Source organism: Panthera tigris, chromosome A2 (genome assembly GCF_018350195.1).
Source record: "Panthera tigris isolate Pti1 chromosome A2, P.tigris_Pti1_mat1.1, whole genome shotgun sequence".
NCBI classification, from domain to species: Eukaryota; Metazoa; Chordata; class Mammalia; order Carnivora; family Felidae; genus Panthera; species Panthera tigris.
In genome coordinates, this window is record NC_056661.1 from 139,610,384 (window position 1) to 139,636,540 (window position 26,157).

Below are 26,157 nucleotides of genomic sequence, written 5' to 3' on the forward strand. Positions count from 1 at the left end.
TACAGAAGAATAAAACAGCATTAAGGCGCATGGAAAAGAGCAACTGAACCGGTAGCCTGATCTGAACTCTATTAGCTCCTTCTAACAGACCTCAGGCGAGCCCCCACCTTGATGAGACTTGGCTTCATGGAACCCGATGGTCTCCAGCTGTCTTTCAGTTGTGAAATAAGTGGTTTAGATTGAAGGAGGGAGGGGATCTGCTTCACCGCAATCATATTTTAATGTCCATCACCTGTTTAGTCTTAATAAACAATTGCTTAAATATGGTGATATTGATGCTTACGAATTCTTAGACTTAGGCTTTGATGAAAGTCTTCACACATGTGGCCATAACCAAGATACAACTGAATTTAGGTCGAGACATGCCATCCAGGCCAAGATAGAAAGTCATGTCAATATGACGCCTGGAACTTCCAGTTCCATAATGCAATCTGATACTGTTAAGATTAACTTCCTCTTGAGTAGAAAAATTTTTTGAAATCCTTACTAAAGTGTAAGAAATTTTTGTGGTTGTTACAAAATTAAGGGACTTCAAATTTACTGGAAATACCCCAATACATGAAATGATTGTGTGTTATCCATATCTTGATTTGTCAATCTTGATGGTGGTACATACGACCAGTTAAGACTTACACTGGATGTGTGTGAAATTAAATACTGCCTCAGTAGTTAGGATGACCACTGATGTATGTAAAAAACAAAAAACAAAAAACAACAACAACAACAAAAAAGCAGGAACGGCTGATTTATGTAGACATGTTTTGTAATAAAGCCAACATTTTTAGTGGTCTCCTTCACGCAATGGAGGATACCATGTTATCATATGTAGAAGCAAAGGCAGTCTTAGCATTAACAGCAAAGTATGTCCCCAAATTTTCATAAGAGCCACTTTATTACACCTTTTCCCAGTGGTTTCACTACAAAGGTTAAAAAATATCCACCAATGAGGAGCACCTGGGTGGCTCAGTCATGATCTCACGGTTCGTGGGTTCAAGCCCCACATCGGGGCTATCTGTTGTCAGCACAGCACCAGCTTTGGATTCTCCCTCTCTCCCCCTCTCTCTCTGCCTCTCCCCTGCTTGTGAGCTCTCTTTCAAAAATAAATATTTAAAAAAAAAAATCATCAATGAAAGCCCAAGAGATTATGAGAATGCTGTGTTTAGGAGGTAAGATTTAACAATGTCAATAAAATAAGTGTGCCAAGTAAAAATTTTCTTTTCCATAGAGTTTTCTATTGTACTATAAATAGACTTTATCTCTATACTTGTCCTTTAAGAACTCCATTTCTAAAGGGCAGTAAGTTATTTCAGGAATTTCTCCTTTGATTAGATAAATATAATGTGACAAGCCCAATTCTGAGGCATTTGTCTCTTAAAAATCTGTTTTAAAGTTTGGTTAATACTTTCCTAAGTATTCACATTGTACGACAGAAAGGAATTTTTAATAGAACATATAAATTTGGCTAAAGCTCTTAGAAGGCGTTTTGTAGCATCCTACACACTAGATTCCACAGCTCAGTTTAATCTTCAGACACCCACTTGTGCCAGAGTCAGCAGAACAGCAAATTCTACTTCTCACAACTGAGGTTCCTGTTTAAAGTACCATCTTTCATCCATTTATGAAGAACCATTGCAGTCCCACGTGAACTGCTACATCTGGCTTCCACCGAAATTACCGGTGAGCTTCAGCATCATTCTGATTTTAGGGAACCTCAACATTTTTGGTGTGCGAAAGAGCTGCGGTGTGACCTTGCGATGTGACTGCTCTGTGCCGCACGGCGGTGGCTTCCCGGGAGCTGCTGAGCAGCTGGCACGTTTCCCGGCAGAACAGGGAGGCACATTCTTTTGCTCACCGGTGTTTACTTCACGGCACACTCTCTCAGGGCGTGCGGTCTGCTGAACACTTCGACCGTCATCACTCACTGCGCCGTACCCTTACTCTAATCTACGGTTAAAATTTCTTTTTACCCATTTTATTAATCTCTTCACATAAATAAAGAAAAACGCTTTTTTCGCCTATTTGGGTCAAATTAATTTTATTATGCTCCATGATGAATTGCCACCAGTGCAATATCCTATCACTATACATTTCGAAAAAATTCACATACTAAACAAAATTTCAGTTGATAAATGGAAACGAATGATTGAAAAGTCTTTATGAATCTCACACATACAATATGTGGCTAGCTGAAATTGTCTATCACATAGCACTTAGATATAAAAAGCCTCATGCTAGTCTGTTAAATGCGAAGGCTGTCAGACAATCGTTTAGCTGCGGTGACCGTGGGAGGCTCTCAGACAAAGCACAGGTGTGGTGCCGCCCACAGAGAAGCTGGTGAACAAGCTGGTGGCTGGAACATGCGGCCTGCACACCCGCAGTGGGTTCAGTCTTCATGCCGGGACTGAACCCCACAGCTGCTGTGTTTCAGCCAATGGGAATTTAGACTTTGGGCAACAACAACAGAAAGGCTTTTTTTTTTCTTTAAGAAGAATGAACCTGATTACCTTTGGCAAATTTTATACCCATCTTACACGTTAAAAGTTGTGTTTCCAACTCAAGGAACTGATATCCTTTACTCAGAGCAGCTCCTGATAAATATAGATCACACCAAAGTTTGCCGGAAAACCCTGAATTCCTGGGCCAAAAGTTAAGAGAGATCTTAAATTGGCATTACCTTAAAGACATTTCCAGGATGTTTAAAATGTTTTTTTCAATAATGTCACAAAGAAAAAAAAATGAAAAATGTTGAATATTACTTAAAATAATTATAATGCTCTATTTACCATTTGCACAAATTCCTAATTCTATTGGTTAGTAGCTGTCCAGCCTCATCCACAGCAGACTCGGCGTCACTGAGCTCAAGCCACAGTAAAAATGAGAGTAAGCAGAAAAAGGTTTCCAGCAGCAGAGGGCACTGTTTTTGCAAGAAACAAAAAAGTCTAGAGTCTTTCCCGGGTTTAAATTACTCTTGCAAGAAAGGTAACATTCTTTGAATAACTTAACTATTTTACTGCACCACTTACTGCTTTCAGCAACAAAACCTTTTAAATTATTTCTTACGATAACTAGATGCATGATCACTAGAGATGATGTGATAACTGGTTAAAATTCAAGCCCTATCTTGCAGGTCCAGCCTGTCAAGATCATGCCAATACTAGATTTTGGTCGGTACAATTCTAGAGAGCTTAATTTTTAGTTGGATATTGTGATTATAGTAATGAAATACATTTGGAACTACATTCTGCATATGACTCAATGTGAGAAAAATACGTGTCTGTATTTAAATCAGATCATTTTTCTACCTAAAATTTAAAATAGGTAGGTATGATAATTAGCACTATAAATATGAAAAAAACAACACCTTCAGGCAGATTAGTGTATTGCAGAGAGGCAAGGAAACCCTAATTTTAAGACATCATTTAGTATACATAACAAATGTGCAGGTTGTAAAGTTTTATTTATTTATTTTAAATCTAGCATTCAGTTATGTCTCTCAAGAAATTTGACACTGGGACCACCAATCTTTTAAGAAAAATGCAACTGTTCACCTGACAGTTGACAAAAACCTTGAGAAATTATAAAAAAGAGAAAAATTTTAAATAGTGTACTAAGTTCAGCATTACAGTGTTTACCTTGGCCAGCTCAATTACATTTGTATGGTTGGTATTTCTGAATACCTCAACCCATACAGACTACCCGATAATTCCACATCATTTCCATAATGTTCTGATTTTATAGCGTACTTAACCAAAACTGAAGTAACCATTATGTATTGCCTCCTTCAGTTCATGGAGAATATTACCCCTAAAAATCCCCAAAGTGCAAAAACTTAAATAACCATCGAAGATTGATACCAAAAATATTTTTAAATTTTTGCCAAAAAGAGCCTGCCACATTTGCTATAGCATAAAAATAATCTCAGTCAAGTACAGGTAAGCAAGGTCTCCTTAGGATCCCAGCCTCCACATACCCCTCTGTACAGGAACAGGCAATATTGCCGGAAGAGGAGTGTTACGGGTTTTCCCGACTAGGGCCTCTGTAGTGGTCTTCCGTAGAGCATCCTGCTACAATTTGAGAACCTGCATCGGTGTAGTGATGTCTAGAGAACTGTGCAATGTGTCTGCTTCAACATTCATGTAGCATGGTGTTCAAAATGGAGGGGCTAAATAAACTAAGGTCTGCATCACTTAAAAAAGAATGTAGTGCTATACTAGATTTTAATAAGAAAATTTAGGTACAGAAAAAGTAGGGTATGAAAATAGTGTTTTCCTTCTGGCATTATAACTAAATTACATTAAGGTTTTTGTCAGTCTCACATATAATATTTAAACTCCCTTGTTGATGGAATGACAAATATTCACAAATTTAAGTGAGCATCCTGGTGTAAACTTGCACACAATGACAGGGAGTAGCTTTGTAGAGGATTTTGACAAACCTTTACAGATTAAATGAGGTATTGCACAGATTAATAAAAAAAAAAAGCAAAAAAGGCAACAAAAATATACAGCAAATTGGTAGAACATTTACATGATAATTTTACAGAATCCATAGACAGAAAGTAGTGTTTAGTATTTCACCTTAAAAATATATATATAATATATAGATCAGTCTTCCCATTCATCATCGTCCTCAAAATCTTCTTCATCATCTTCATCCTCATCTTCATCTAAAAGAAAATCATCAAGTCCAACAATCAAAATATATGTATAAATAAAATAACATTACAGAATTCTTGGGTGATTTCTCCAATCATTTAACTTCTGACACACAAACCATTCCATTGATACACAAACCAATCGAGTGACCAGGGTAATTTAAGAGGAATCAAATAGAATACATATAAAGGGTATGATGGTCAGTTGAAGATTAGAACAGGAGTTAAGAAGTAAGTCCCTTAGTATCTATGTAAGGAATTTCAACTAGTGCTTCTTTACGTGTAAACCCTCATTTGGGTTGGCCTCTCTGAATTTTCACAGATCTCAAATCTAAGAAAGACCCATTTAATTGATTACCTTTAAAGAAAAGTTGTAAAACAAACAAACAAACAAAAAAAACCACCTGACTGAACAGATTGTTCGGCTAGCAATTCCACTTATAACTCCAGTGATAGGCAGGAAACTCACTGACACTGAGCCACTAAGGAAACAGAGCAGGCAGTCCAAATACTCAGCGTCCCTTTCTACCCTCCTATTCTCTCCTGAACTCAGTGACATTGCTTTTTCCAGATCACCAATGACCGACCATTGCTAAAACTAAAGCTTGACTTCCTGTTCTCATTTTCTTGACCGATCATACTTTTGACCCATATCCTGACTCCATCCTCCTTCAAACACTTCATGTGGCTTCTAAGATACTGCACTCTCCAGCCTTCAGAGCCTACTATAATCTCTTCTTCTCTATTTACATGCACTTCTTTAAGGATCCCAGCCAGTTCTGTAACTTTAAATACCATGCCTGTCTCAATGACATGCAAATTTCTATTACCAGTCCAGACCTCCTCCCTCAACTTCAGGCTCATAATCAAATGCCTGCACAACATCTACATTTGAATTTTTAGTAAGTATCTCAAATTTAGTATTTACAAAAACCAAACTCCCGATCTTTCCTCTCAAACCTGCTCCTCCTAAATCTTATCCCATTCCATTAATGAAAATTTCACCCCTTTCATACTCAAGTCAAAAATCTTGGGAGTCATCCTTCACTTTCTTTTTTCTAAACTTCACTTCCAATCCATCAGCAAACCCAATTATTTCCTCATTCACAATATACCTAGTATCCAATCCCTGCTCACTGGGGCTACCAATCTCATTCAAACCTCTACTATCTCTTGCTTGGATCACTGCCATCCCTCTGCTAAGGACCTTCCAATGACTTCCCATCACATTCGTGGCCTCCAAAGCCTTACTACTGGCCTCCTGTACCTCTTGTACTTCAATGCCTTACTATTCTTTCCCCCTTTTCCTTACTCAGCCATACTGACCTCATCATTATTCGTCAACCTCAGGAACTTTGCACTTGCTGTTCTTTCTACCGGAATGAACACACTTTCCCCAATTTTCTACATGGTTTACTCCTTGAACTCCTTTTGGTCTTTTCTCCAATGTCACTTCAGTTAGGCTCATCCTATTTCAAAATGAACTTCCCTCCTACAGCTACAAGTCCCTATATCTTCCTTTTCTGATTTATTTTTGCCCTTAGCACATATCACCGTTTAATATCTGTTTTTCTAATTTACTTTATTGTTGTCTCTCACTGAAATGCATGCTCCATGGAGGCAGGGATTTTTATTGTTTTTTAATTATTATCCTACAATAAATACCTACAGAATGAACTAGCCTATTCTATCTCTGTAACAGTGTTGGAATAAATAGGTCTATTTAAAGAAAATAAATATTAGTAATAGATCTTAGATATGACTCATGAATTCTCTCCATAAAACAAATATAAAAATTGAGGTCCACAGTGAATAAATAATAATTCAATAAGAACAAAGATCAGATTCTAGTACAGCATGCTGGGGAAGCTCTTTAGTAAACCTCAAGCACTACATCAGCTAGACCAATTGCTTTCTCTTTTGAAAGTAACATCCATTTATATGGTGGTGTACATATGCTTAATAATGGCCTCAAAATAGGGAGAACTAGTTTATTCAAATAAACCTTTTAGAAAATGACGAAAAAGAGGACACAAAACACTTCAGGATTCTTTAGCAAACCCCAGAAAACCTAATTTCTCAGCCCAAATTCTTACAAATCAGGGAAACCTGAATTTCTCATGTCACAAGAATGTCACAGGAATGGGATCCAGAATGTCAAGCTTTGTTTAGAGGTTTGACAGGCATTCTATTAGTATTCCCAGCATAGGAAATGAAACTGCTACTTTTCTGAAGTTGTTCTTCCAATTTATGCTTATGGCTATGGTGTACTAGAATCCATTCAGCATCAGATAGACTAATCATGGTGGCAAAAACTTTTAAAAATTTGCCCTAATATCCACATCAGTGTTATTCAATAGCAGGGGGAAAGCGAGCAAAGTCTACCATAAAATAAAAAGAAAACAGAACTTCAAATATTAAAATTAAATATAAATGTACTCATATAAATAAATATACCTGAAGAATGAATGGCTTTGCTCCTTTTCTGCATCACTTCCATTAATGCACCCACAATTCCTGAAGTGGGTGCAGGTGTTGGTGGTGTAGACTCTTGGCCATCAGATACCTTGGAAAGGAAAGTGAGCAAAATTTAGAACTAAATCCTTAGCAAACACTTTTTGTCTCCAGAAAGTCTTACTTTTTTAGAATCACTTCCTATTTAAAAAAAGAAAGGGGGGGAAAAGAAAGAGCAAACAAGCCCAGGACAGGATTAACTAATTTAAGAAGAAATAAATTGTGCCTTAAAATAATTATTCAAAATATACATCCTCTCCTTAATGTATAAAGCCATCAACACATTTCCAAATTTAAAATAACAAACCTTTTCCTAAATAATACTTGCCTTTGCAGTTGGATTACTTCTGTTCATTCTAGAACATAAAACCTTAGCTGATGAAACTTTAAAACTATTATCAAGGATCAGCATTTTATAAAAAATTAAGGTATATTCAGATTCTTAGAGTTGTTAGGTGAGAAGGACACTTAAGATATCTAAGAGCAACCGAAGAAACTTCTAATCTCCTAGAAAAACTCAGCTTCACCAATAAGCTTTATAACTTTGTATACTATATTTATAGTTCATATGGTACAAACTTACAAATACGTGTAATATATGTAGATATATTATTATAACTCAAAATGAACTTTCCTTCTCATAGCATATAACATCTCTTCAAGGAGCTCGGCCAGGTAACTTTCAAAATGTACCTACCTCACAAGGCAACCACTATCCCTAACTAAAGTACTTCTATCTAGTATCAACTACTTTTGGGGTGGGGGAAACAATATCAAGGGGTCTCATTAAAGTCGAGTACCTATATAAAATACTCCAATTCCAACTCTCATTAAAAAAGAGAAAATACAGGAAATCTGTAGAGATTCAGGAAAAAAAATACATAATTTGGAAATTACTGCTCTAAGTGTACTTTGACTAAAATGAGCAGTCATTTATCCAAAATAACTCATTTTGTTAATTTTGTCTCTGGACTTACGTGACCCATGTAAAGGTAGAATATTAGTATACTTAAAAATGAAATTGTACAGCTGTTTTACTTGGATTCTTATCATTTCCCAAAGAAAAACTACTTTTTTAGGACAAACTTTTTATTTTGGTCTTTACAGCTCTTCTAATACTACCTGTCTTTCTGGAGACTTAACAGGTCTTTTTCTTTTAAAAATATTCAAAGTAATTCCCCCATAAGATACTGATTCATTCATTACTATTTAGGTTTGGGGAGGCTGGATATTAACTACTACTAGTATGGAAGTGCCACAAATGAAAAAGACAACAGAAACAGTTTCTGAGGTTTGAAGGTCAGCATGAGGCTCTCAAAGAAGTGTAGCAGCAGTACGAAGAAACACTTAAGACACCCTTGAAGCAATGTGAGATTACACGGCAGAGACCACAGGAGCACAACACTGACACAAACACGTTTTTGAAGGTACTTACTTGGATGGTGCTATCCAAGGTACTATGAACATGGAACTCAAAATCTATGTAAGTCAATAGTTACACCCTTCCTGCCAACTGTGATCTTATGTTAGTCATATTCATCTATGAATAAGTGATTTACATAGACTGTTTAAAGAAACATAGCTGGAGAAATTTCAACCACAGAACGGTTTTTTTTAAAAAACGAGGTAAAGCTATGGACTCAGATCACATACAACATGCCAATAATTCACTGATTTATTCCTCTAGGATATTACTCTAAAATTAATTTTAAAAAGTGATTATTTAGGGGAAGAATGACCTACATTTAGAATAAAACATACTTTTCTCTCTAAAAGAAATGTAGAGAATGAAGAGAGTTGGGATGGGACGGGGAAGAAATGATGATGGGGAAAATAGGGAACTTAACTCAGTAATTTTTTTAATTAAGAAAAGAGGACAGACAAGGAGTGGGATATTAAAAAAATGAGAACACAATTTAATTTATTAAAAATAACCCCTTATTAGTAACAGCAAATGAGAGAAAGCAATAAAAGTTGATTGTGCAAGAGAGAGGAAATAGACAAGAGAAACAAAAAGAGAAGTTATGAGTGGCAGATGCAGGAATGAGTGACCCTGAGTCTGAGGTAAAGTCCATTAAAGCCTGCTACTCACCTGGGCTGTGGTCATTTTTTTTTTTTTTTTTTTTACATAAATGTTTATTTATCTTTGAGAAAGAGAGAGAGAGAAAAAGTGCGTGAGAGAACGCGAGTGGGAAGTGGCAGAGAGAAAGGGAGACCGAGAATCCAAAGTGGGCGGCTCTGTGCTGACAGCAGAGAACTCCATGCAGGGCTTGAACTCCTGAACTGTGAGATCATGACCTGAGCCGAGGTTTGATGCTTAACTGACTGTGAGCTACCCAGGCACCCCTTTAATTTTGCCACTAATTCCTCCCACTAACAACTATTCGAAATTCTTCAACTGTTCCTGAGAACCCTTTAGTCTAAACTAAATGGGGAAAGGGAGCAGAGACAACTGCTCACAGGTTGATCACATGGCAAGAAAAGACCTAGATACATTTTAAAGATCAGAGTTTTTAAAATCTGTGCTATGCCAGTGTTCAAGCGTTTCCATTCAGTCAGCTGTGTTCCCTACCCATCGTTCTCCTCCTAGCCAAGCGTCAGAGATTTAGTTACCATAATTCCCTACATCACAAAATCATTTTCAATTAGAATCTCCTTTCACCTTCATTTACTGCACAGAAAAATCCACCACCCTCACCGACCCGAAGCCCTGGAGAGCAAATGTTCCTCTTGGAACTGAGAGACCATAAGTAAAAGCTCAGGAGTATGTGATGTAGGCAATTTAGATTCTAGAAAAGGGGTCAGCAAACTATTGCCCATGGGTCAAATCTAGCTCATCCTGTTTTTGTAGAACTTTTAAAGTGAAAAACGATTTTTACATTTTTAAACGGTTGGAAGAAAATAAAAAGAATATTTGTGACATGTGAAAATTACATGAAATTCAAATTTCAGTGTCCATAAATAAAGCTTTACAGAACACAATCACGCCCAATTTTGCATCATGTACGCTGCTGCATTTGTAATATAAGGGCAAAGCTGAGTAGTTGTGACAGAGACCATACAGCCTGCAAGTCTAAAATATTTACCATTTGGTCGGTCCTTTAAAAAAAACCAGTTTGCCAACCTCTGCTCTAGAAGACTATATGATCACCTCTTCCAATACACAGGATCCAAAATTCTCTACCAACATTATCCAAAATTCTATTAAAACTCTTTCAAGTTTCTGCAGAGTCGGATTGTCTACAAATCTAAATTTCAGAACACAGAAACTTTACAATATTGTTTAGTTTTCATAAAGTTAATGGTATGAACTTACCAAGACGATTATAATTGGTTACAAGCAGGGCTTTTACTTCTCCACAGTTTAAAGATTTATCTTTAAATTCAAATAAATTTTATTCAGAAGTGAAGTCTAGAACACAGCAAACATACTATATATAATACTCCACTTACATGAAGTTCTAAGAACAGGTAACACTAATCTACAGTGATTAAAAATCAGATTAGTGATTTTTTTTTTTTTTTTGAGAGAGAGACAAATGGAAAGAGGCATGAGGGAACTTTTTCTGGGATGATATTCTAATTATAGAAGTATGGGCTACGCAGGTATAGGGTATAAATGTGTGTGGTTCTAGTTTGTAAAAACATCAGAAATTCAATGGGTTAAACACCTGCATACCAAGGGAAAGAGCAAAAAATAAAGATTTTCCAAGTTGTCTCATAAATTACTTTAAAATTCGTTAGGACAGAGCGTCTAAACTGAAACGAACAGATTACTTACAGATTTCAGCTGAATACCCTGTCGTATCTGGTCTAAAAGTGCATCCCTTCCGGAGCAGGACACAGGTCGACTGTTCTGTTCCACCTTTTTTAGCTGAGCACCCTCTCTAATTTGATCCAAAAGAGCTGCTTTGCTTCCCGCAGGAGGTGGAACCTGATGGTCACCGTCAGAAGGGAGGCCAGGCGGAGGTGGCGGCCCCGGGGGAGGCGGGGGCGGAGGTGGCGGGGGCGGTGCCGCTGAGCCGGCCAACGACAGAGGTGGAGGCGGCGGTGGAGGCCCCGACGGTGCTGAGGAGGGCAGGGCTGGAGGCGGAGGAGGGTACATCCTATTTGGTGGCGGTGGAGGGGCTCCCACACCTGGCCTGGACGGAGGCGGTGGCGGAGGCGCGGCGGTGGGAGCTCTAGAAGGTGGTGGAGGAGGAGCGCCTCTCCCCCTGGCGGGAGGGGGCGGGGGGCCTGAGCTGTGCGGGGGTGGGGGGGGAGGAGGCGGCCCTCCCCTAGACGGCGGTGGCGGCGGTGGCGCTGAAATAAAAACAGAAAAAAGAAAGCGTGCTTTTCTCCGCCCCAAACATCACACTGAAGAAAAACTTACTTCAACACGTGTGAAAAGACACACGAGGGGGAAAAAAGGCCTCGTCTTTGTATTTTATTTTACAAGGACATGTGAGCACGGATGATAGAATTCTATTTGGGAATACTCCTCTAAAGACCACTTTTCCTGTTTTTCTTGAAAAATATTAGCTGAAACTGTAGAATCTAGTTTTGAGGAATCAGCACCACTTCTGAAGGTATGGGAATAAACACTTCCTTATATAATAAAAACATCACAAAATCAAATACTTTGGTCGATTAGCATTATTTAGCATTTCAATAAAAATTAATGGATACCTTCCCTCTTTAAAGAATTGAGTTTATTTAATTTATAAAATTAATTTACATTTGGAATAAAATAGCTGGTGTTGCATAACCTATAAGATTTTATTCAAGTTAATCTGAGTTAAACCCAAATTGAATACTTTTTCTTTTAAAATTTAAAACTTTGTCACCTTACATTTATATTATATGGTCTATATTTTCTAAAAATATAGTATATGTTATAATGAAATATACTATAATATGTAATAATATATATAATATTCTATATTTCTAGAAGATGGTCATTAACTCTAGTGATGGCAGTAAAGGGAGGCTGGTTGCTCAAGTGAAATGTTCAACTACTTATTCGGGAGATGCAACCAACTATTAATAAATTAACTGAGAATTTCTACATTGAAAAACTGGACTAAGTTATTGATAAAATATTAATATTATTCTAGTATTAATGATTTTCCCATTCTTATTCTACTTTAATAAAAATAAGGAAAGAAATTCAAAGTACACATTTATTATTTTTGGAAGTATGATTTTACTAACAGTATGTACAAATTTACATAATAATGAACTTCATTATTTCTCCATTCAAAGACTGAAGAGGCAAATTAACTATTTTTAGGAGTAGAGAAATCCTAGAATTCATAAAAACTCTTTGTGTTTACTGATGTCTCCTTGTATACAAACTTTTACAAGTGAAATAATACATAGCTGCAAACAGGAGAGTTACCCTACTCAGATGTCAGCCACCACAGAGGGAAGTTCCTATGATTTATATCAAGGCACCCTGGAGGTCTCAGTGTTGCAGGTTCATCCAATTTTCTCATTGGATCCAAAGTGAGGACACTTACACTAACCTTGCTAAAAGCAAAGTCTTTTTCTAACATATTTTGTAATAAAAGAACAAAACCAGGAGGATATGACATATATGTAATCTGTGTACTCTCTGAATAAGACAGTACCTCAAATCCTTCAAGCAATTTTAATCAGGCTAAGGTTTCTATTTCAAATAGGTATGATTTACTTGTTTGTTAATCAAGAGGAAAATACCCACCCTATTCTACTTTAAAAAGTATTAGTAAATCATTTCTCATAGTCTCTTTGAGGACTCTGGATCCACAATCTTATATGTAAAATGATGTATTTCTTCAGTAGAGAGAATAAAAGTTCTTTCAAACTTGCAGTAAGTACATTTATTGGAATAATTTGGAGTCCAGCTATTACTCATTTAAACAGACATTAAATCACTGCCTAGGAAAAGGAAGCGTGAATTGATTGGGAGTAAATTATTACCTGAGTATAGCACAAGTTCAGCACCTCTACTGTCTTGAAAAGTGATGGAAAATGTCTCTATATTTTTGTGAGGAAAACATCTATTACCAACTTTGTTTTTTTATAGTCTGTATTATTTTTACATAAAAAGGTAAGTACGCAAAAGACATGCCATACCTGATGTAAGAATATGAAAGAATTAAAAGAGGGAAGTACGGATGGCACAATAGGAGTTAGGTTTAGATGCACAAAAATGTCTAAGTAGACATCACGTACCATCAAGAGAAAATCGGATGGCCTACAGACTTGCAAAACTCTGAAAAGTCACCACAAACACCAGAATCAGAATGATAACAGTACTTAGATTTCTAAAAAATAAATGAAGTGAAACGTATGAAACAAAAGTTACAACAAATAAAACTGTTCTTACTATCAGAGTTTAGTTAAAAAGGAAGAAAGACACAGAAAAAAATCTTGTCTTGATGGTATACTACAAAAAAAAGCTCCTATACTTAAAAATAATTATTATTGCAGATCAATATTAAGAATAATAGGTTAACTAATTTTCTAGATATGTGATATTTATAGGATTGGGAAGCAGAAATTATAAAATATAAATATAACTAAGGTTTAAAAGAAATATAGTATTATATAAAATTCAGGAAACATTCAAGAACTTCTCTCATGCACCCTCCCCAAAGTAAAGCAAATAGAAAACTGCTATCTATTCAACACAAATTTAAACAACTCTGACTAGGCACGTATAGAACTAACTGTGTGTGTTTATGTTTAGCACCCCCTCCTTGACTCAAATTAATGTAAAAATCTAAGTACATTTCACATAGGTTACTGAAATGATGCTAAGTGTGAAAGGCAACCACTAGGAATGAGTATAATAAGCGACAATAAAAACAACAATGGTGCTGTGGTTAAGAGGTGTTTTTTAAAAATCCACAGAATTTCATTAGAATTGTCTAAACTATAGATGAAATATGAGCTCTGACTCATACAGAAATATATTTTTTTAATTTTACCATCTATGTGCCCAAAACATTAGTTTGAGTGAAGGGCAAAAAAACCTCATTGTATGTTTAGATTTGGAAGCAGGATAAATGAACTCTAGCTTCTCTGAAAATAAACATATCAAAGCATGCATAATTTAGAGCACTGGGTCAAATAACATCCCACATATATACCACTGCATTGTGGTGGACCTACACAGCAGATTATTATGAGTTAATGGCCTTCAAAGAATTGCACAGATACACACAAAATAGATTGGAAATCACAAGTCAACTACTTTTTATAAACCTGATTACATAATTTTATAAAATAAGTTTCAAGAGATTTGATTCAGTAGGTTTTACAAAATATATTTTTAAGACAACTTCATAAATTTCTCCTCTAATTTTTTATACTTCTGAACACATTATATGTTCTGCCTGAAAACATTTCCCTAACAAATCATTAATTTTTATTTTTTTATTATTTTTTATTCTTTCTTTGAAAAATTTATCTTCCATAAAATCATTCTTTGGTGTCTAAAAGGTTCCCCATTGGGAGTTAGGTTCTTAAGTATGACAAGAATTTAACTTTGTTCCCAAAGCATGTTTTGTTTTTGTTTTTTTTTGTTTATTTTTATTTTTGAGAGAGAGAGAGAGAGAGAGAGAGAGAGAGAGAGAGCTCGTGCAAGCATGAGCAGGGGAGGGGCAGAGAGCGAGGGAGACACAGAATCTGAAGCAGGCTCCAGGCTCCAAGCTGTCAGCTGTCAGCACAGAGCACGACATGGGGCTCAAACCCACAAACCGGAAGATCATGACCTGAGCTGAAGTTGGATGCTTATTGACTCAGCCACCCAGGCGGCCCACCCAAAGCATGTTTTTTAATGTCTGTGTATTTCTTTGGTTTTAAGTAATTCAATTAAGGAAAGATCTTGCCTAATTTGATGCTTTAAAAGCAGCTAGAATAATAAGCAGTCATAATAAAGTTTAAAAACCAAATCAGGGGTTGGGGGGTGGGGAAAATGGGAAATGGGCATTGAGGAAGGCACTTGGGATGAGCACTGGGTGTTGTATGTAAGTGATGAATCATGGGCATCTACTCCCGAAGCAAAGACTACACTGTATACACTGTATGTTAGCTAACTTGAAAATAAATTATTTAAAATAAACAAACATTGATATTTGTAACTTAAAAAAAAACAAAACAAATCCAATCAAGTTAATCTAGACAACCGTCAGTCACAGGTATTCAGGTGTGAGGGCACATATATGGGTAGCCCAGTAAAGGTCAAGAGTCATTTATAAATTTATAAATTCAGAGAGCTCAGAGAGATGCCAAGCAAAATCTGGTAATGTGAGGGTATGTGATAACCATGGAAAAAGAGAGTTGGGAAACACACTACCAATAAACGTGACTTACCCTGGGAGCATTTAAAAACAATAATGGTGCTATGCCCAAGATGTTTTTATTAAAAATCCATAGAGCCTGGAAATGTAATTTTTTCAAAAACTAAAACAAATTAGCATCATACTAATTTCAATGAAACTAACATTGTGTTTCTACAATAGCAATTTCTGACTATATACTTGTCTAAATATCTATTTCCACACTAGACTAAGTATCCTGAGTGGAAATGAGTGCTGGCATAATGTTTACTGAATATATGAATGAATGAAAGACTGAATGAACATCAGTACTGAAAAAGATACAAGTAAGTCAAATACCTAATTTAAAACGACAGTGAAATTCCTCAGAATACTTTGATAAAATGGAACTTTTGCTCCGTACACAAAAGCTAGATAGAAGAAAAGCAATCTCAAATGAATAAGGTGGCAAAGAGATGACTGTCATATTGGAAAATTCAGTTATTGAATTTACACTTTATTGTTCAATTAACATACAACTAAAACACAAGGTGCTTTAAATATCAGATCTTAAAAGGATGCAAATTAGTATACTCAAAGTACTAAATGATAAATTTTATTCTTTACCAAGAAAAAATGTTTGTATTTCAAAATAAATAATTTTCATTATTTATATCCTTGAAAATGCTTGTATATTACTGATTAAACAATGATTATTTTTAAATTACTACTTCTGAGTTGTAATAAAAACAACTTTAATGGTGGTTTCTAAGATTTGTTAAATAAGATATTAGGCAACTATAAATTTTTATTCTAAAATAGAATAGCCAGAAGATTTTGTACGGATATTCATGAATTTAATATAAGACTTTTTAGTAAGAAAAACCTTGCCAAATGTTTTATTTTTTTTTCTAATTTTTTTTTTAATGTTTATTTACTTTTGAGAGAGAGAGAGACAAAGCACAAGTGGCGGAGGGGCAGAGATAGAAGGAGACACAGAATCCGAAGCAGGCTCCAAGCTCTGAGCTGTCAGCACAGAGCCCGATGCGAAGCTTGAACTCTCAAACTGTGAGATCATGACCTGAGCCGAAGTCGGATGCTTAACCGACTGAGCCACCCAGGTGCCCCACCAAATCTTTTGGTTACATCAAAATAATGTAAAACAATACCAGGTCGAGTTAGTTATCTATAAATTCAAATATTCTGCTTACGGAAGGTTCATAGGAATGTGTATAGCTGTCTTCCATGAAACTGACCTCAAAACAGTCAAAAGAAAAAAAAAAGGATTACAATGCTTAAATGAAAAAATAAATTACCTTGCCTTCGTAGTTCATTTTTAACAGCTTCCACACCTCCTGTTTTTTCAATGAAGTCATATATAACTTTCGATGTTTCTCGGTCTTTAAGTTGTGCCTCTGAGATTCCACACATATCAAAAAGATTCTTCAATTCTGGATCCAAATTATTCAGCTACAACAAATAAAGTAACTAACTGTAAAATCGATCCCAATTTTTAAAAATAAGCATGATCAAATCTGATCCTCATCTTTGCCCTTTATGAAATTATTTTAAGTTGAAATATGGTTATTTATATTCCAACTAAACTTTCTTATTTAAATAAAACAGAAAAAGTAAGAACAAAGAATACATTTTTATTTTGTTTTGTTCCCTTCCTTCAAAAAGGGCATCTCATTTAGAGTTTTACTAACCCATTTATGATTCAAACATTTCCAATGTTCACCTATTCCTAAATAAGGTTTAGATACATCACAAATAAACAAAAGAAGCAAATCAATTTGAAAATCTGAGGACAAGGACCTCCTTATAACCTCAGCACCCTGTACAGTGCCCAACACAAAGAAGCATTCAATAAATGTTGTAGAGTTAACACTGTAGTTATAACAAAAATAACCAGAAGGATTTTTGACCCCAATCACAAGTATTTCTCTTCAAAGTAATTTTTCCAAATCCTGATCATTTGGTCAACTGTGAAATACGTATTAATACTTAAGCAACCAAAAATACAGGTAAAATGTTAAAAAAAACTTATTTTTGCCAGCAGTTTAACCTACCTTGCTCAGTGCTGTAAATGAAATAATGACGAAATTGCCAAGAAGAATAGAACGAAAAGACCTAGACAATTTAACAACTGGATAATTCAGAAATTGATTATTCTCCACTAATTTGGCATACATTCCCCAAAAACGATCAGCTAGCAGAAATAGTTTCTTTCTCTTGCTGGCAACACACAAGAATTTCACATTACAGTATATAAATCCAAGGAGTATAAAACCTTTGTCTTTAGAGACATAGCCATAAATGACTGAAGAATACGAAGGTTTCAAACCTCAGTAGTATATGTACATAAACACATTCAAATGAACGCCAGAATTCACAAAAATGAATAATAAAAATCTACACACAGGCCATAGCATTCCCACTTATTTAGAGCAATACTGTTTATGACTTGCAAAGATACTTACATCAAAGCCAGTATTTGGATCCCAACCAACATGTCCAATGTGCCTGAAGAAGTAGACAAAAATAAAATAAAAAATAGAAAATGCATAAAGAGCATTTAAACATAACATACATCAAATCCAAACCACCCAATAAATTTTGGCCCTGAACTAATAGTTCTCACAGACATAACCACATTCAGGGGAAAACTGTATGATTCCAGCCCTGGCTATGCTACTGAGTCTTAACACCTTTGCACAATCTTTCTGAGCATCCATTTCCTCAACTGTCAAACTGTCATTAAGAATACGGGCATTTTATGGGGCGCCTGGGTGGGTCAGTCAGTTGAGCATCCAACTCTTCATTTTGGCTCAGGTCATGATCCCAGGGTTGTGGGACCAAGCCCCGCATCATTGGGCTCTGTAATGAGCGTGGAGCCTGCTTAGCATTCGCTCTCTCTTTTCTTCTGCCTCTCTCCCTAGCTGGAGCTCTCTCAAAAAAAGAAAAACAAACAAAAACAAAAACAAAACAACAAAAAAACCCCAAGAATTATATATATGAGAATATAAGAGTTTTGTCACGACCTAATGAAATGATGTATATGAAAATGCTTAAAATACATCAAAGAAATAGCAAAGGTTTGATGCCTACTATAGACTACATGTTTGTGTCCCCTAAAAATTCCTTTGTTGAAACCTAATTCCTAATGTGATGATATGTGGACGTGAGGATTTTAGGAGGTGATTATATTTTGAGGGTAGATCCCTCAACAATGGGATTAGCACCCTTAGATAAAAGGCCCAAGAAGGCTTCCTTGCCCTCTTCCAAAATGTGAGGAAGACAGCTAGAAGACCACGCACGGTCTATGAACCAGGAAGAAGAATCTCACCAGACACTACATTTCGCCTGCCTCTTCCCAGTCTCCAGAGCTGTGAGAAATAAATTTCTGTTACTTATCAGCTACTCAGTCTATAGTATTCTTTTACAGCAGCCCAAATGGACTGAGACAGTGCCTTCAGGCAATTTCAAATACCATTTATAGAGAAAAAGTAAGAAATCACTATGTCCAACAATTATTTAAAGAAACAACTTCATCTAATTTTTCTTTACTGATGGGTAGAAAAGTAAATAAACAGTTAAGATACAGAGAAAGTCTACTGAGCCTTAAAAAACAAACACCTCCCAACAAAATCTATAGCTAAAAAGGTACGCAAATGATAAATGTAAGGGTCCCCCCCCACCACCAATAAGAAAACTAAATTTTCTAACAAGTTAAAAATCAAGAGCAGTAATGAGTAAATCAAAAGATAAGAAAAACAAAAGAACTCTCTTACTGGAAATTGCTTGGTGTTCCAATATCTGCCTTGGTTAATCTCTTCTTTTTTGTTTTTCCTTTTTTCTTTTCTTTGGTATGGGAGATGTTGTTGACTTGTGGACCATAAAATCTATTGGTTGTGATTTCTGGATTTTTTATGTCAACTGTTGCCATGGGTAGATTAGGACCTGCAAAACAATATGAAAGGAATATAACTTGAGATAACAATTATTACAATCCTAGTTTATAATTTGAATATCTTCCTCTGAAGTAGGACCGCTTCATTAATATAAATTATTTAAAATTTAAACTTGCATGTTAGTTTTTTGTAAATAAAGGATAAAGTACTTCCTAAATTTCAAAAGCCTATAATAAATTCTTAAACACATTAGCATAGATGTTATTTGAAAGCAAACTTGTATTTTTATAATATTAAATCCCTCGGGAAACACATATTTTCAATAAGAATTTATATTTAATTGATCTAATCCCTTGAATTTGGACTACAATAGCCTGATACACATCACATCACTCCTTGGTAAAATGGTATATATCACATAACAAGGATAACAAAAGTAAAAAAAAAAAAAAAAGTACATACTTCATTTTAAATCTGACAAAGAAATCTAGTCTTACTTCTTTGTTTCAACTTTATTAGCCCATGAGGGAACAAAGTAGTTTTACAATTATTAGTATTTTTTCCAAAACTACCATATTTAAATCCTGTAATATTTTCCCTATCATACATACACTTTGATTACCAGAAGTACAGGGCTCAAAAACAAAATGGGAACATTCGCAAAACACTCATCTTCCACAAGAATCAATAGTAAAAATACCTCGGGCACCTTCAGATACTATTAATAGCATCTTTAGGAGTGACACTAAATATACCATACAAAACCTGTCTGAAAATTCACGAAAATATTCGTGGCCTTAAAAGCACAATAGTCTAAATGAAAATGTATTCAATTTTAAAATTCCTTATAAATTTAACTAAAGAGCTTCACATGTTCCTTAGAGAGTCCATTTTAATATATGATTCTCTGACAAAACCACTTATCAGACTTAATTCCTTTGAGATGAGTAATGACAACTTTCAAAATGTTGTCTACAATGTAACCACTACTGTGCAGAGAAAGAGTTAACACAGTAGGCCTGAGCCTGCCATTCTTAGAGTGACCTGCTTGCAAGGTTGATGCTGAGCTGGCATCTGGAAACTGGGATTCCAAGAGGGTTCTCACCATTTCCTGATAGGATGGGCTCCTTGTGCCTCAACTATTTGTGCTGACAATGTGCTTAATGCTAAACACCTGCTTTCCTCCTGGGAGTCCAGAATCTCGGTATGTGCTAGACAGAGAATGACTACGTGAGTAGCGCCAGATAAACCCCAGGCACTGATCCCTAATCAGTTTCTCCTTTAGTCAACATTTCACATGTGCTGTAACAATTTTCACTGGAGGAATGATGTGCATCCCCTGTGACTCCAGTGGGAGAAGACGATCACAAAGTTGGGTGTGCTTTCCCTCAGACCTAACCCCATGTGTCTTTGTCTTTGCTGATTTTGTTTTATATCCTTTCACTGTGTGCTTGGTCCCGCTGAGTCCTTCTAGTAAATCAGCTAGGCTTTGATCTTGAGGATCCCCAACACAATCATAGAATAGCAACTGGAAATCCCAAGAAATTACAGGCTAATGTATATTAGGTAACAACTAATTGCCAATTTGACTCTAATTCTTCACTTGCAGTAAACAGCTCAAATGTATCCTATTCATTAAAGTTACCTGAAAGAACAATGTTTATCTAAGTGGGTAAATTATATATAACCCATTTTCTCTCTTTCAACTCTACTATTAAAGATAAAATACAGTTAAAATAAATTTATGAAAGCCATCTGCCACCTTATCAGACAAGCTGACAATCTGGAAAGATGCGTATTTTTAACGTCACCAAAATTCAGCTATTTTCCCTTCATATTCAAGGTCTACTTACATTTAGGTGTCTAAAAGTTCTACTTATATTTTCATATAAAATTCCATGGGAAGATGCCCATAGTGGCAAGAAATAAAGAACTTCTTATTTGAAAAAAATAAAAGCTAGTGAGTAAAATGGATAAAACCATTAAAATAAGCTGATTCAGTGTCAAGGAATAATCTAAAATAGCTGGATCAAAAATTAAAGGTTAGTTAAGCAATTAGGCTTATTAAATAGTAGATAAAGACTTAGGTTTTCAAATTTGTTCAGATAGCAGATTTCACAAAGTTTCACAAGTAGTTTCACAAAGGGACTAATCGAGAATAACCAGAATTTAAGTATTAGAGGTTAAATTGGTGTCATACACAAAGGCTTATCTAATGATCTGTTTTTATTTCTCATCTTTCTCTTTCTGCCTTCCCTCTTATAATTTGTCTTTACAAGTCAGTATCAGCAATACCATCCATGATAAGCTGTGGCAAAGCACTATTTATTCTATCTTTATACTTAATACAATTCAAGACGTGACTTAAGACAGATTTAGGAGTATCAGAGTGAGGCACTCTCTTTAAAAATACCACCCCTCCCTGGGGCACCTGGGTAGCTCAGTCAGTTGAGCATCTGATTTCGGCTCAGGTCAGGATCTCATAGTTCGTGGGTTCGAGCCCCGCGTCGGGCTCTGTGCTGACAGCTTGCTCAGACCCTGGAGCCTGCTTCAGATTCTGCATCTCCTTCTCTCTGCCCCTCCCCTGCTCACACTCTGTCTCTCAAAAATAAAATAAATGTTTAAAAAAAATGTTTTTTAATACCACCCCTCCTGAAATAGGTGTTCAAATAGTAACTATAAAGGAACAGCCAGATTCACCATTAAAAAACAACAACAAAACTATTATTAGTTTTTAGAAAAAAACAAAAATAAAAATATTTTTATGCTGCTTTGGGTTATATAAAAATTATTATTTTGTGGATATTCTAAACAGTAAGTAGAGTTGGCTAAAGGGAAGTTTAATAGCTTAAATTATCCCAGCTAATAAATTCTTCTCTGGGAATTTTTAAAAAGTTAAGATTCTTGTAAGCCTGATTTGTAAGTCGCTAGAGAAAATAATTCAGCCATCTCTGAAGAAAGTTCAAGGATAAAGACAGGAAAAAAATATAAGTGGTATGTAGAATGAAAAAGTTTAACTCCTACTGTAGTCAGACTGTGTTTCCCCTCCTCTCTCTACCCCAAAATGAGATGTGGACATACTGTTATATGTCTGCCAAGCAGTTTATAAAGCCTTTGAATTAGCTATTTAGAATCATTACACGTGAATCTGATTAGTACCAGTTAAAATATTATTTAAGTCTACACAGGAAAATCTGAATTATAGCAATGTATAGGAAATTAGTATTAGCTAGGAAATTAGACTGTTTTCCTAAACTTTTCCTTTTATAGATGGAAAATTAAGGTGAAGAGTCAGGTGACCTATCAAAAGTCACACAACTGTGACAAAGGCAAAGGTGAACTCTGCAATCTTGGTTCCTGGTCCACTACCCTTTCTATTAACTACTATTGTACTTCCTACACTAATGTCAAACCATAAGGTGATTGATAATGCTAACTTTACAAATGTCACCATATACAATCTCCTTACCAATTTATTAGTTCTCTTAGTTTATAAACAGTTTATTATTTAATAAATACTCACTAGTAACTTTCAAAATTTAGAAAAAAGTTTCCTACTATTCAAGGGAATGGGTACTTGGTTCTTTCTGTCGATAATAGTCATTTAGAGTTAGAAGGTGTTCAGAAATAAGTTTAAAATGGCATTCTAAAGCCCAATTAAATATTTGTTTCAAAAGTGACAGACTAAAAAAAGTAAAAACCTGTACAAGGCACAGAGTCATTTTTTAATAAAGGAAGGTTTATGGGAGATTTGGTAAGAGATTACAGAGATACTCTTAAATCACTTCTAGTAAAAAGTAATTTAATTCTTCCACTTACGAAATTATACTCATCCTAAGAACATATACTAAGTAAATATATAATGGAGGAGGCTGTTTCCGTTCTTTTTTTCAAAAAAAAGTCAAATGATAAATTACCTTCTTCTGATTAAAGACAACTGTCACAGAAAAGGCTTCTTAATATTCTCACTGAACAGCATTTCTAGTTAATTTTAAAACTAAAAGAACAAACTAAAGTCCTCCCCTTAATTTCATAAAAAGCAGAGAACTCTCACCAAGGTAAAATAGTTGAGAAACACGTGGCCCAGAGGCCTCTGATGTCAAGCAGTCATGAAGCTGAGAACAAATCATTGGAAAGCGTCTAAGCTAAAAGGTGAGACTGACCAATAAAGAAAAAAGAAAGATGCACGGATTAGGAGTTAGTGAAGAAGACACTGAACTGCATTTCAGGAATATATGCTACTTGTACATAAAGTGTCTTTTTAATAGTTACAATTCGAGAAAAGCCTGCTAAACTGATAATCTAAACGAGGGTGGAAGTCAAAGCACCAGCATGGACATCGCAAGGTGGTTACGGTGTCCACTGCATCTGCTGGTCGGGCACCAAATGCAGAAAAGTAATATGCTGCCTCCAAAACAGCAGTCTCCACAGTGGGGAGAGCAAGACAAGGACTGCACATCAGGAAAAAACATTAAAACTTCTATTAATTTTTATTTCATCCTTTATTATGTAATATATTAATACCATATTATATGTACATTTTATAAAGAAATATACAAATATTGGTTAGTGCAATTTTGCCTTTTAATGGTACTATTTTTATAACTGTCATTTAATGAAAACAAGTTTGGGATCACTGCACCTAAGGGTAAAAACTACAGGTCTGAAGATTTCAAAGCAAGAGCAACTGCAGAGAAAGAAACTATATTTAATTATGAGTATCCTAACTAGAAGTAAGAAAATGGTGAGATACCACTGTCACATAAGGAATATCCAAATTCTTTGTATTCATGGATTAGGTGCCTTTTCGGAAGTATTTTTAAATGTACTGAAAAGATTAAAATTTTTAAAACCCCGTAAGGTATTTACACCCTTAACTTATATTATTTGTACAACGTCTACACTTTAAAATCTCAGGTTACTTTCCCCAAAGATGCCACTGTTAGGAAGCCTTCCCCCTGTATTCATACAAGCTGAATGCAGAATGCAGAATCACAGAATGCAGAATAATAAATGCAAAAAGATTAAAATACTGAGGACACCAACAAGGGAGAGAATTCCAACAATGACGTAAAAGTTCACGGATGAAGGACTTCTGACGCGGCAGCTTCTGCCTCCCTTTGCCTCTGCCACATATTAGCCCCAGGCCTGGGGTACTGATTTATGTCTCAGTTTCTCTTTCAAAATCTTCTGGACATGGCACAGTGGTTCAGGGGGTGGGCTGTGGAGTTAGACTGCTTGAGACTGAATCCTGCCCTACCACTTAACTAGTTCTGTGCCCTTGAGAAAGTTACTCACCTGTGCCCCTGCTGCTCTCCTATAAAATGGAGATAACAGCAGCTACTTCGTAAGATTGCTGACAGCGCCTGGCTGGGAGTAAGTAGTCAGTAATAGGAGCTGGTATGATTATTGTTGTTATTGTCTTCATCGTGATAACTAATATTTACTAAGTACTATGCTAAGTACTTTGATTACTTCATTTAATCTCCAAAGAAGTCCTATAAATTAAGATTTCCATTTAAAGACAAAGTATATAATATTTGGCACAAGATAAGCCCTAAGGCTACCTAAGGCAGCCATTTTTTTTTATTACAATAAGGTAAATAATCCAAACGGTCATACAGCAGTATTTGATTCATGTTTTTATATCAGGAAAACAAATTTAAGGATAAATTCAGAAAGCAATATATGTGTTTAAAAGAAACAAACCCTAACAATCACCAGTAGTTGTCATATATTAAGAACTCTGTATTATTTGTTTCCCTGAATAATCTATCTAAACTCTGATGAGAGGATGTGAGATGCTTTTAAAAGGAAAAAGTAGTATTCTCCATTATAGTGAAGGTTCCTAGAGCAATGGTTCTTTACCTTCACAGGATCGGGGACCCCATTTAAAGGTGATGAAAGCCCTGCATCCTCTCTCCCCAGAGAAAATATATACACTTAAAAATTTAACACACTATTTCAGAGATGCTTTATGGAGTCAAGGATGAGAATCTCTGCCCTAAAGATCTGGGACTTTGTCCTTTTTATTTTAGTATTCTGCTTTTACTTTCTGGTATACATGTTTTGTTTGTTTTTTAAATGAAATCCACAACACTTCAAGTGTTCCTTATCAAATTAAGGAGGGTTAGATACAGCTACTATTAGCTCTAAACATACCATTAAAGTCAGTGTTCATTCTCCCAGGGGCTAATTTTGCATTACAAGCGTGAAATTATATTTTGAAATTAAAAAAAAGAAAAGACACATCTTAAAGTACGCAGACTGAATTTATCTTCCTTCTCTTCAAAGAAGATACTAAGTCAAGATTATAGTTTCTCAACTTAATCAGTTGTGAATACAGAATGAAGATATAATATTGACTGTCACCCTATGGAGACTTCCTTCATGCTACAAAAAAGTCAAAGAATAGTACATTTCTAAGACTCATCTTTGTTGTTTTAAAATAACACAATAAACTACAGTAGTTGATCACAGATACTAAACATTAAGTATTAATGTATGATATGTTTCTAAAAAGATTAAACTTTAACCTAAAATCTTCTTCATCAATAATTTGTATCAAAGAGCTTACCATTTGGGGGATCTCGTCTTTTCTCTGTTAGAAAATAAATTAAAATAACATTATTAGGCATATGTAATATAAAAATCAACATAAAATATTAATTCACCTAAACTCTGTCTTAATTCCTAAGTCAACGTACAGGTAGTTAAGAAAGATTTCTCTGAGGAACTGACATCTGAATAAACTAAGAGAGGGAACAACATATTTAAAGGCCCTAAG

The 26,157-nt window shown here is 35.4% G+C and overlaps 1 protein-coding gene across 4 annotated transcripts in view; it reads right to left on the reverse strand.

The window, feature by feature from the left end:
* Positions 1-2,018: 2,018 nt before the first annotated feature.
* WASL (WASP like actin nucleation promoting factor) overlaps positions 2,019-26,157 on the reverse strand; it is a 62,250-nt gene continuing 38,111 nt past the window's right edge. For all 4 annotated transcript variants that reach the window (XM_042971095.1, XM_042971118.1, XM_042971104.1 and 1 more), the window contains exons 5-11: positions 25,948-25,971; positions 19,251-19,419; positions 17,940-17,982; positions 16,773-16,926; positions 10,950-11,470; positions 7,112-7,220; positions 2,019-4,666 (exon numbers count right to left, since the gene is read on the reverse strand). In XM_042971095.1, coding sequence (XP_042827029.1) covers positions 4,605-4,666; positions 7,112-7,220; positions 10,950-11,470; positions 16,773-16,926; positions 17,940-17,982; positions 19,251-19,419; positions 25,948-25,971 — 1,082 coding nt within the window. In that variant the 3' untranslated portion in view covers positions 2,019-4,604. The remainder of the gene's footprint in view (positions 4,667-7,111; positions 7,221-10,949; positions 11,471-16,772; positions 16,927-17,939; positions 17,983-19,250; positions 19,420-25,947; positions 25,972-26,157) is intronic.